The 12,954-nt window shown below is 38.4% G+C and overlaps 1 protein-coding gene across 3 annotated transcripts in view; it reads right to left on the bottom strand.

The window, feature by feature from the left end:
- The window catches only part of LOC136866189 (protein inturned), a 313,810-nt gene that overhangs the window by 153,510 nt on the left and 147,346 nt on the right, over positions 1 to 12,954 (bottom strand). For all 3 annotated transcript variants that reach the window (XM_068226644.1, XM_068226645.1, XM_067142930.2), the window contains one exon: positions 3,273 to 3,322. In XM_068226644.1, the coding sequence (XP_068082745.1) occupies positions 3,273 to 3,322 (50 nt within the window). The remainder of the gene's footprint in view (positions 1 to 3,272; positions 3,323 to 12,954) is intronic.

The raw sequence follows: 12,954 nt of genomic DNA, 5'->3' as shown, positions 1-12,954 counted from the left end.
CATCAATTTAGTCTTCAAGAGGCTCATTTTCATACCATACTCATTGCACCTATTTTCAAGTTCTAAGATATTAGAATGCAGGCTTTCAGCACAATCTGCCATTAAGACCAAGTCGTCAGCATAGGCCAGAATGCTTACTACATTTCCACTTAACTGGTGGTGAGGGTAACTTGTTATGTTATGAGCTAAAGCTTATTGATTTCACTTCTGAATCAACATTCAACATGTTAGCTACATTCAACAGCCGCATTGCCTTTTCGATCAGCATGTCAACAAACCCACATTTTTAATACGTTATAACATCATATTAATGAGGTGATCCATGGAGGTCCAATATAAACGTCGTATATTACCATTCAACGACAACCTCGTACTTTTTCATCAAAGCGAACCACAACATCACCATATGTTATTGACCTTTGACTTACGTAAACGAATAATTACAAGTCACTTGACCATCTTTCAACTTTATTTTGTTCAACATTATATTTTAAAAATACGATTTTGAGCGTCATCCTCAATATTATCTAGTTCCAACCACTAGTTGGTCAACATTATTTTATAGCAATTTTACCACTTGTTTATAACAAACTGTTGCTCTATTCATTTACTTATAATATTAGTCTTTCAATGTTACTATTGTAAATACTTTCACCAATTATAAACTTCTCATTATAGCATTGTTTTTAAAACCAACATTGTTAATGTTAATTTTCTTTCAAGTCTCTTAAAGGCTTTTTATATATTAGTTTTATCTTATTTTTATGTAAATTAGGTGCCTGATTTTATTTCAAGGTTAAACCCATGGCAGATGATGCCTGTATGTAAGGCGAAACATGTACCATTTTAATTAACATGTCAATGTAACTCAACAAAGACAAGATTTATTGTATTGATTAGGTGGACAAATTAATAAAATAACTTACTGTTATTATATCAATCAAATATCAATATGGATCAAAAATGATATTTATCACATGTAATGTGAATTAATTACCGGTCACATACGAAAGCAACCCATGAAATCGCAGATGACAAACTCCATTTACAAATCTCGGATGCGTGGTATTGACGAGAAGTTTCAATGTGAAGGAAGGAAAGGTTAACAAATAACAAACAGAAGAGACTAATAGATTTTTTTCCAAAGGTGTTAACCGAAGTATGTTTCTTGTTTCACTACTGTATGTAGTGTAACCTGTCTTCTAAACAAGTTACTATAATAAGGGTTATAACTAAAGTGATGCCGTAAAATAGATTTTGTTTGTATATTTTTAAATAGTGTTAAAAATAATGTATTCATTGTTAGCCCGTAGATACATAAGATTCAATTATGTGCTATACATGCTCAAAAACATACATCTCGAAATTTTGATAACTCGAAATAAAATTTATCTCCCGAGGTGATTTGAGATGAAAACGAAATGGCGTATGGCTTTTAGTGTCGGGATGTGTCCGAGGACTTCGGCTCGCCAGGTGCAGGTCTTTTGATTTGACACCCGTAGGCGACCTGCCGTCGTGATGACGATGAAGTGAAGATGACACCCAGTCCCAGTGCCAGGGAAATTAACCAATTATGGTTAAAATTCTTAACCCTGCCAGGAATCGAACCTGGGACCCCTGTGACCAAAGGCCAGCATGTTAACCATTTAGCCATGGAGCTGTATGTGATTCGAGATATCAAGGTACCACTGTACAAACATTTTTGGAATAAAGAATTTGACTCATATCACTGTTATGTTTCATGTCATACCAACATAGGCACAGACAATGATGGAACAGGAGATAGCTAGGATTGGGAAGGAAGCGATCATGGACTTTTTTAAAATGCTATTTGTTTGGGGCATCGACCTTGAAAGATCTTTTTCCCCCTACTTGCACCACATGTTAGGAACCTGCACGTATCTGGAAATTGCGGAAGTGTAAAGTATTGAATGTGAGGAAAGGAATGTTAAGGACAACACAAACACCCAGTCCCCAGGCCAGGGATATATTTACAATTAAAAACCCCTGACCCGGCCGGGAATCGAACCTGGGGCCGCCGGGTGACAGGCGATGTGCTGCCCCCTACACCACGGGGCCGGATGATCATGGCCTTCATTATGGCACAGCCCCAGCAATTACCTGGTGTTACCTGGGAAACCATAAAGAAACATTTTCAGGGCTGCTGTTAGTTGGGCTCGAACTCACTATCCCTCAAATGCCCATCAATTCTTGGACGTCTATTTCCAAACTGTGACATGCCATACAGAACCAACTACATGGAGTGTTGGCATCAGGAATTCTTCTTCTACATGGCAGCATAAAAAACACAGATTGGTGCCTTCACACTCTAGAAATAGGGAGGGGAATTTCTTGACAACCCTTTTTGTAGTCCTGCCTTTGCATCTATATTCCTATAGCCCAAGAAATGCCTTGCATCTCAATGATCTGAAGAAACTGCAGTCATGAAAACAGCAGTGCAGGCCTGTTGAACTTCCAGGAGGCAGACATTTATGGTAAAGAAAATTAAAAATATCCGCAGTACCATAATAGTTTGGAAAACGATGAGACTATCAAGAAAAAAATGCATTTTTGTAACTAATAATAAGTGTTGCTACACTTCTCTTCTTATTGAAAATGACCAATTGCTGTTTTTATTTAAAACAGGGCTTTAATGGAGGAAGAGGAGAGGAGAAGGAGATTATTAAAGAGGTATTTTATTTTATAAGAGTATCCTCTGCTACAGTCATTTGTATAGAGGGTGTATCCAAGCATTTGTAACAAACGTCATGGGGTGATTTCTGAGTTCAGAACAAGAAAAAATGTCCCTATGAACATATACGTTGGCACCGAGGTACAGGCATTGCACATGGCCACTATCATACTAAAGTTTTTATCGTCCATCATCCATTTTGTTTGAGCACGAGGCCACATTTGCAAGAGATAGGATAATAAAATTGCATAACACATACACGTGCGAGAGCTGAAAATCTCCATGATATGGTTGTCATTAATTATCAACAGTGGTTTGGACGCAATGTGTGTAATTTTATTATTATTATTATTATTTTATTTTTTTTTACAAGCAGCTTTATGCCGTACCGATACCGACAGACAGCGGTTTCAGCAGCCCATGCTGAGGCTGCTCATCTCATGTCAAACACATTGTGGGACATATGACACCCTGTATATGTGAGTGTTGTTTAGAAAAAAAGACAACATAGGTAGCTCCTCAATATGTCTATGGAAGCTGAGCACCCGTTCAAATCCTTATCAATGTACTGAAAACATACCTGACAGTACAACCACCTGACTCCAACAATACCACCAACATTTCTTGATCCTGAAAAGAAATTACAAACCGTTACATGCAATACATAAATTCTTCAAACTGTAAACATTTAACCTCAGTTCTGTATCTATAAATGAAATATGACATTTAATGTTATGAAAAGTTCCAAGAATTGCTATACTGAGAAATACAATTTTTTTTGTCAACCTGAAGGAAATGTGCATACATTACCATCACGACGACAGAAGAGAAACAACACTATGATTCACAGCAGGGACCATGCTTTTTAAACAGTTCCAATTATCACATCAAAGCTCGAATATTTTCAGTTCTAGCCTTTAATTCAGTGTGTGGAATATATTTAATTTAGAACTCATACATTTTTCATTAGACCTTCCTTGTTTTTTTTTGTTTTGTCATAATGACGATGGCAGTAGTAAATTGTGAGTCTGAGAGGATAAGAATACCCATGGACAGCTAACCAGGTGAGTTTATTACATAATTTATAAGGGTTTACGACTGGGGTATAGGAACTTAAAGAAACAGATAGAATCATTTTTCCTCAGTAAGCTGTGTTTCATACGTCCATCAAAACTAAATATTTCTTAATAAAATGGATACCTGCCCCACTGATGCAAGTAGGAAGCAAAAATTAACTTGGTAGAGTCTGATAAGAAATTTCTACCAAAACGGGGGTAGATGTGGAGAAACACCATTTATAAGAAGACAGCAGTACACAAAGACGTGGAGTTTGTCTTTGACCATTTGTGTTTTAATGTTTATCCTTGTCTACTCTTTCTGTTGCTTCCTGTTCCCATACAGACCTGTTATGTTTATATTTTGTGTATATTACTATACTGATTATTAGCATTTTATTATAATTAAAAAATCAACACCATCCCTGACTCCATCTGCGTTGACATCAGAAGTAGAACTCGGATTTGAAAACTGTTGGTAACAATGTTGAACTGTCCAATAACAACTTACCCCTGATCAATCTCTCCGTCACGTTTCATCTTTCTCAAGAGCCCTCAGCCTCTAAATCAATTAAGGTGTCCAAGGCCATTACGACGGAACATTACTTGTACTGATTAGGCAGTATACTCTCCTTTCATAGTCCAAGGTGTACAGATGAACAATAAAAAAAAAAATTCTTTTCTGATAATATCTGAAGCCACCTCTTTTCATTTTCAACTCAATTAATTTATAACTGTTAGGTACTTCAGTCTGCTGAAACTAATTTTGAGTAACAAATATATACACCAGCTGAAAAAGAAAACATATGGTGACAGTATTACACATAAAAGAGAAACAACTTAAAAGGAACCAGGAAGTGTGATAGGCTCAAAAATGTCAATATTCATGTTTTGAGTTTTAAAAAATCTCCAATCTTTCCTGAATTATTGTGCTGAAGTTATATTTGAGGCAATAAAATTAGGTTTAAACATAACTCCATGCTGAATATAATTAGATGCCAGCTACCATTCTTTTTGGATTTTCCTTGTCATATTTTTTGAAATTTTGTGTACCTTTTCCTCAGAAAATATCACATCAATGTATCTGAAACTTGGCAGTCTCTTAGACACTATATATATATATATCTGCTTTCGGAAGTAAATTTAATCACATATCTTAATTAGTTCATTGAAGACAGCTTGAAAAGCACTGGAAATTCTACAGAAATTTGAAGTTTTCAGCCAGGATATTAAAAAAACTCAACTCCTGTAAACAATAGGACAATAATTTTACTTCAGCAGCTCAAAAAAAGTTTAAATATTACGAACGCAAAGTTTCTTGGGTTTTTATCGCCCATCATCCATTTTGTTCGAGGATGAGACCACATTTGCAAGAGATAGCATAATAAAATTGTATAACACATACATGTGTGAGGAGAAAGGTACATCAGTTGAGGGGATTTTAAAAATATTTTTAAATAATATTATTTACATAATGTCTTTCTGACATAAAATATTAACATAAAAGCTTCATATTATACCCAAATAATGATGAATGTATTCTGAATATACCAAAAGAACATTCAAGGAAATATTTCTTTTACTTTCTGAGATATGTAACTAAACATCGGAAGTTACATTTTTCTATCATTTCACACCTCCCGGTTCCCTTAATTAAAATAGAATGACATGTTTCATTCTTGAAAGAAATTTCTAAATATAATATTTCTAAATATTTGAGTGTGATTTGAAAGAAGCTGATAATGTTCTTTCAAGAACGAAACGAAAAATGTCATTCTATTTCAATTAAGTTGTTTCTTTCTCAAGTAAAATACTGTTACCATATGTTTTCTTTTTTAGGCAGTTTACAAATTTATTACACAAAATTAGTTTCAGCAGACTGAAGAACCTAACAGTTATAAATCAATAAAAAATTGTTGCATATTGGGGGACGTGAAATATAAGGAAGTCTACCTCATCTTTCTTTGGCTCTGTACTATCAACTGTATGCAATCTGCAACACAGCCCATAGTTCTTTCTCTCCCTTTTTATCCTTTACAATTTGATTTACATCACAATGACACAGATAGGTCTTATGGTGACGATGAAACAGGAAAGGGCTAGTACTGGGAAGGAAGCGGCCGTGGCCTTAACCCCTTCAGTGGCACGCCCGAGAAATTCTCGGGTGGCGCATGCCTGCCCATAACGTCACCGCCCGAGAAATTCTCGTTTAGCTGCAGTGTTCATTTCGCGATCGCCCAATAATTTCTCGGGTACTCTAATCGTTTGGGAAAATGTTTTCAAGTATTCTCAACAGATGGCGGGAGGATTTCCAGCTGTATTCACATAGCGTCTGGCTTAAAATATGCCTTATCTTCTCTACTTTACATATACAACCTCTGGCCAGCTGACGAGGTAAACAGAAATGGCGAGCGCGAAACGGAAGAGAAGTTTGTCTGAAGACAAAATAAGGAACTACATCAAAGATGAATCACTAAGTGACATTAGTATTTCTGATAGTAGCTATAATGATTCTATTGATTCTTCAGATGATGACCTTAGTAATTCTAGTGAAAGTGAAGAAGATATTACGTCAGACGCTAAGGTGATGGTAGATGTTGAATATACATTCGTTTGGAAAAAGTGTAAGCCTGGGGATAGTGTGTGAACTAATTTTATTCAATTTACGGGAAATCCTGGTGTGAGGCTTAGCTTATTACCAGAGGTGAGTGCGATTGACTGTTTTGAATGGATTCTAACAGATGAAGTTGTAAATTTGACAGTGACCGAAAAAAATTCGTTGGCCCTATGCTAAAAGTGCATTGAAAACCTTGTAAATAAATCTCCGCATGGAAGGGTACAGTTTTGGAAAAAAGAAGCTCTTACAAAATTTGGCAATTTATTGCGTTAGTATTGCTGATGGGAATAATACAAAAGCCTGAAATAAAAATGCATTGCTCACAGGACAGCATAGGCCCTACTCAAAACACCAATATTTTATGAAACTATATCACAGGCCTACTCTAAGAAGTGTAAATAGAGTGTAAAGTAAGTTTTTATTAACCTTGAATAATATATGAATGTGTTCCCTTAATAATTGTTACTCATTCCTTGCTTCCTAAAAATAAATAAATTCCTCCGAAAAAACCTCACTTTTCTGGCACAGGAGGTCTGCCAAAACCCGCCACCGAAGGGGTTAATTAAGGAACAGCCCTAGCTTCAGGGCTGCTGAATTGGGGATTGAACCTGTAGTTCTCACTCACTGTGTCAGTCACTCTCACTCTCCTCACTCCCTTCTCTCTCCTCCTCATGACATGCACTTGCATGCAGCACTACGAAATTATAAGCACATTGTGTCAGCTGTAGGCTGCAAAATTCATGCCTACCATAACAGCTACGGTTTGAATCCCGGTGTTAACATTTCTTACCAAATGAATACACTGTGATGACATCAGGAAACGAACACATCAAGTTTGGCTGAGCTAGCTTCAATGTGAAATGCTTCACTCCACTTTGACATGGCACACTATTCACACGTGACAAGACAGCAAGTGCTGGCTCTCACCCAACACGGTATTTTTAGCATGCGTGAGGCAGTGATCCAATGTGGCGTTTTGCTTAGGGCTGCTCAGAGATGGATTCGGCAGTGGTGGGTGTTCAGAGGACATAGGACATTTATCAGGCACTGGTTTAAAGTGACTTTTTGCTAGGGAAGAAGACAGACAAGAGTTTAGTTAAAACTTCACAGGAGTACCCATTCTTAAACTCGAAGGAGCTCGTGCAGACGACTAATTTTTCTGGATCTCCAAACACGGTCCGTAAACGATTACGAGAAGCCAGACTCCACTGCAGAAAAGCTAATGCCAAAGAGTCTCTCTCCGATGAACAGAAAGTCGATCGGTGCGCCTTTGCCAAGATGAAATTAAATAGTAATTGGGATCATGTGATCTTCTCTGACAAGACTTTCAGTTTGATGGACATCAGACCGGTTCATGTTTACAGACAACGGGGAGCCCAATACGACAAAAGATATACAGCCGAATGTTCATGCAGTTGTAACTCCCCTTCAAACTACTGAAATTCCTGAACAGATAAACGTTGACTCAAATAAGTGTAAATAACAAGGATAATGGGCGCCACCTGCAAAACACTTGCAGGAATATTTAATTATGTAGAGCAACGAGCCACTCCCTCTCCCAAGGGGACGGTCATCAGGCTGACGAGGCTCCAGACTTGCTTTGTAACCTTACCTGTTGCTATATAACCCCTGAAATTAAATTTGGGTAACATGCCAGGTTCAGCCTCACTCCACTGACAAAAGACTCACTTAAAGTTTGATTCTATGATTTTACTCCCAGAATAAGAACTAATATGTGACAAACACCAACAAAAATAAACACTTATGCAACCCACTTAGTGCTTGCTGTTTACATAGAGCTAATATACACAATACTATACAACAAAATCATCTCTACAAATCGAACATCATTATACTTTTAACATACCTCCAGGTAAGAGCCCCACTGCACTCCGCTGTTACCGTGAATCCTAATCTGGTAGAGAAAAGTACGACGACTATTTCTCTACATATGGATGCAACCTTCTTTACTAACAGCATCCCTAACCTATTTACACTTCTTCGTCGTCTTGAATTTCTTCACAATTGCTGGCTGGACAGACAGCGTTACATGTCCGGAGGCAAGCAAACAGCAAAATTCTCCACCAACTGAAGCTGCATACTCGGGTCACAAGTTCCAAACAAACACTTTCTTTTACAGAAAGTCCACTGCAATGCCGGTAAGTCGTTGAGATTATACCATGTTCACTCCGTAACAGATACTCCAAACAATAGCAGATCGTATAGCAAACTGCGCAAATACGTCGCTCCCGCAGACCAGTACAAATGAGAAACACACAGTATCAGCATCAGAGTCAGAAACACAATGAGAATCAGAATCAGAATCAGAATGCCTCGCCGCACACGCTTACCCACTTATATATCCTTGCTACGCGTGGTAATCGCGTCCTGAAAAGTTATTGGTAGCAACGCTCACACCGGCACTTCTTCCCGCGTCACTCTGTCAACACAAACCTCGCTCAAAACAAAGCCCTCGCATTGGCTATCGAGTATATGATGTGACATAGACCGTCCACTCATGTATGTCCACATTGATTCACCCCAATTCTTCAACCGATACAACCTGCCGTACCCCGTGTTTTCAAGCCACCTGTTGCAACACCTCCAACTGACTTCAACCGTCCTTCCCGATATAGTCGCAGTTTTCCCGGTTGCACAATCCTTACGGCTAGGCCATATTTACAGACTCTTACCCAAACGGAAATTTATACAAAATATAATGATGAACATATGCAATATTCCCTAACTATACATTCTTCTTATAATATTACGTTTTTACATGGTATATAAACAAAATTACATGATTTTAACCTAACAAACTATATACGAAAATTTCCTAACCTAAAAACTCGGGAGTCGTACATACGTACGGTTACAATACCTCCCCTTGATTTGTGAAGATTATAAACAATACATCTGAGCAAATCACAGTCTTTTCAGTACAGCAGCCTACACAGCCTGTCAAAGTCACTCAGGATTTAAAGAAAATTCACATATTCTTCTTAACATACACAAAACATCTGAACTTACAATACTTCACCTTACATACCTCTTAAGATTGTGAATATTGTGTGTACCAATCATGTCACCTTTGTTATTCAACAGGTGATAAGCACACTTGCCAACTTTCTTACCTACTGTATAAGGTCCCTGATACAATTTAAAAAACTTATGAATTTCTTTGTTGTCTGCAGATGAAATGTGTGGAACCTTAAGTAACACCTCCTCCCCTACTTCAAAACTATCTCCATGATGCCTCCCCTGCTGCATCATTCTCCTATCAGCTGCCTTCCTCAAATTCTGCCTCGCAAAATCAATCACCTTTGAAGATACCACTTCAGCTGAGGGTAGATCTACCCTGGTTGCCAATCTCACACAAAAACTCTCTTCCCATTCTTTCACACACAACTTACACAGACTTTCATTCGGAACACATATACATTTCACAATCATAACATCCCTCCTGTACTGAAAACACACCACAATCGCACCTCTTTCATCCATACTCTTCCACACTTCAATGAAATCATTCGTATGATCTTCAGCATCAGATATTCCACACAACATACGTTTGAATCGGCCTCCTGTTCTCTCATACACGTCACTCTCACTTTCTTTGAACTTTCTCCAAATACCAAAAAGCTTTCCAACACAATTACTCCTCATAAAATCTTCAAACCCTGAATCCCCATAATATTCACAACCACTCTTATGATTCTCATTATGCACAAAATGTGACCTAACCTCCACTTCACAAAGAATTTCACCCACAGCATCGACAGTTTTCCTCCACTCATCCTTATCGGACATACCAGCTTCAACCACCTCAATCTCATTCACACAACCCTTCTCACACTTTCCTTCACTCACACTCTCTCTCTTCCTGAAATCACTACTATCACTGAACTCGAGATCCCGACCATTACTACTAAATTCTCCCACTTCCATATCTTTCATCGCTGTTCCCACTCGCACATCATTCATGCCATCAACACTGTTGCTCTTGACCCTCTTAACGGAAGTTTCATTAATCTCAAAATCATCACTACTCAGACACATTATCGACGTAACATTAATCTCCTCAATTACACCATCCTCTACAACATGATATGTCTTCCTCCAAGACTCCTCCTCCACAAAATAATCTTCATCACCTTTACAACTAACTTCCTTTTCAATTTCTGCAACTTCCCAAAGAGCATCAATTACCACAGTGTTATCACCATCAATTTTAGCACATAGTAGGTCCTCCGACAAATCCTCCTCCTTTTCTTCACACCCCTTACCCCCAAAATCCCTCAAATCATCACCTTCCCTCCCTACATTATCAATTCCTTTCTCCACACTACTACCCCAATCATTAGCTGCCGTACAATGCTTATCAATTAAATTACTTACCTCCTCCCCTACATTACTAATTTTATCACTTAATTCCTTCCCCTGATTACTAATTTGACTACTTAAATTATTCCCTTGATCAATCAATTTATCACTTAATTTAGCCAACTGCTCTAATACTAACTTCATAAACTCATTATTACCCCCCATGTTACTTTGATTTTGCTCACTAGCTTCCCCTTCACCCCCCATTACAATTCCATACACTTTTTCCATAGACATATTATCACTCTGAAAACAACTTTCATCAAACTTTGTGTGCTTGTGCCACAACTGCTCTCCTCATCATTAACTGACATACTTCCTTTATGCACTTTTCTCCTTCTCAAATTCATTACACTACTATTACTCTTACTATTATTCATATTCCACTGATAAAACATAGAACTCAAAACATGACAACACCGATACATAACTCCTGACACAAGCCCACTAAAACACTGGACCAAATGTGCCTACCAAGGTTATATAGCAAGTCTGGATATCATTCTGCCTCACGTTGGCGGCGCCAATTGTAACTCCCCTTCAAACTACTGAAATTCCTGAACAGATAAACGTTGACTCAAATAAGTGTAAATAACAAGGATAATGGGCGCCACCTGCAAAACACTTGCAGGAATATTTAATTATGTAGAGCAACGAGCCACTCCCTCTCCCAAGGGGACGGTCATCAGGCTGACGAGGCTCCAGACTTGCTTTGTAACCTTACCTGTTGCTATATAACCCCTGAAATTAAATTTGGGTAACATGCCAGGTTCAGCCTCACTCCACTGACAAAAGACTCACTTAAAGTTTGATTCTATGATTTTACTCCCAGAATAAGAACTAATATGTGACAAACACCAACAAAAATAAACACTTATGCAACCCACTTAGTGCTTGCTGTTTACATAGAGCTAATATACACAATACTATACAACAAAATCATCTCTACAAATCGAACATCATTATACTTTTAACATACCTCCAGGTAAGAGCCCCACTGCACTCCGCTGTTACCGTGAATCCTAATCTGGTAGAGAAAAGTACGACGACTATTTCTCTACATATGGATGCAACCTTCTTTACTAACAGCATCCCTAACCTATTTACACTTCTTCGTCGTCTTGAATTTCTTCACAATTGCTGGCTGGACAGACAGCGTTACATGTCCGGAGGCAAGCAAACAGCAAAATTCTCCACCAACTGAAGCTGCATACTCGGGTCACAAGTTCCAAACAAACACTTTCTTTTACAGAAAGTCCACTGCAATGCCGGTAAGTCGTTGAGATTATACCATGTTCACTCCGTAACAGATACTCCAAACAATAGCAGATCGTATAGCAAACTGCGCAAATACGTCGCTCCCGCAGACCAGTACAAATGAGAAACACACAGTATCAGCATCAGAGTCAGAAACACAATGAGAATCAGAATCAGAATCAGAATGCCTCGCCGCACACGCTTACCCACTTATATATCCTTGCTACGCGTGGTAATCGCGTCCTGAAAAGTTATTGGTAGCAACGCTCACACCGGCACTTCTTCCCGCGTCACTCTGTCAACACAAACCTCGCTCAAAACAAAGCCCTCGCATTGGCTATCGAGTATATGATGTGACATAGACCGTCCACTCATGTATGTCCACATTGATTCACCCCAATTCTTCAACCGATACAACCTGCCGTACCCCGTGTTTTCAAGCCACCTGTTGCAACACCTCCAACTGACTTCAACCGTCCTTCCCGATATAGTCGCAGTTTTCCCGGTTGCACAATCCTTACGGCTAGGCCATATTTACAGACTCTTACCCAAACGGAAATTTATACAAAATATAATGATGAACATATGCAATATTCCCTAACTATACATTCTTCTTATAATATTACGTTTTTACATGGTATATAAACAAAATTACATGATTTTAACCTAACAAACTATATACGAAAATTTCCTAACCTAAAAACTCGGGAGTCGTACATACGTACGGTTACACAGTAGCCACATATCTGTGTCATGTTGAGGGTGGATATCGTCTGATGAGGCTGGAGAACTTCATCGGACAGATGCCCGTTCAACATCATTTGGACATTCTGCAGAATATTATCGTTCTGACTGTGACAGAGCAGTAATACAGATGAGTTCGTGCAAGACAACTCCCCAATCCACATGAGCAGTCGTGTTCAGGACTGGCTTTCTGTGCAAGACTCCAC

This window comes from Anabrus simplex, chromosome 3 (assembly GCF_040414725.1).
Source record: "Anabrus simplex isolate iqAnaSimp1 chromosome 3, ASM4041472v1, whole genome shotgun sequence".
Lineage (NCBI taxonomy): Eukaryota > Metazoa > Arthropoda > Insecta > Orthoptera > Tettigoniidae > Anabrus > Anabrus simplex.
The sequence above is the reverse complement of the archived record's forward strand: the minus strand, read 5'-3'. Positions and strand labels throughout refer to the sequence as shown.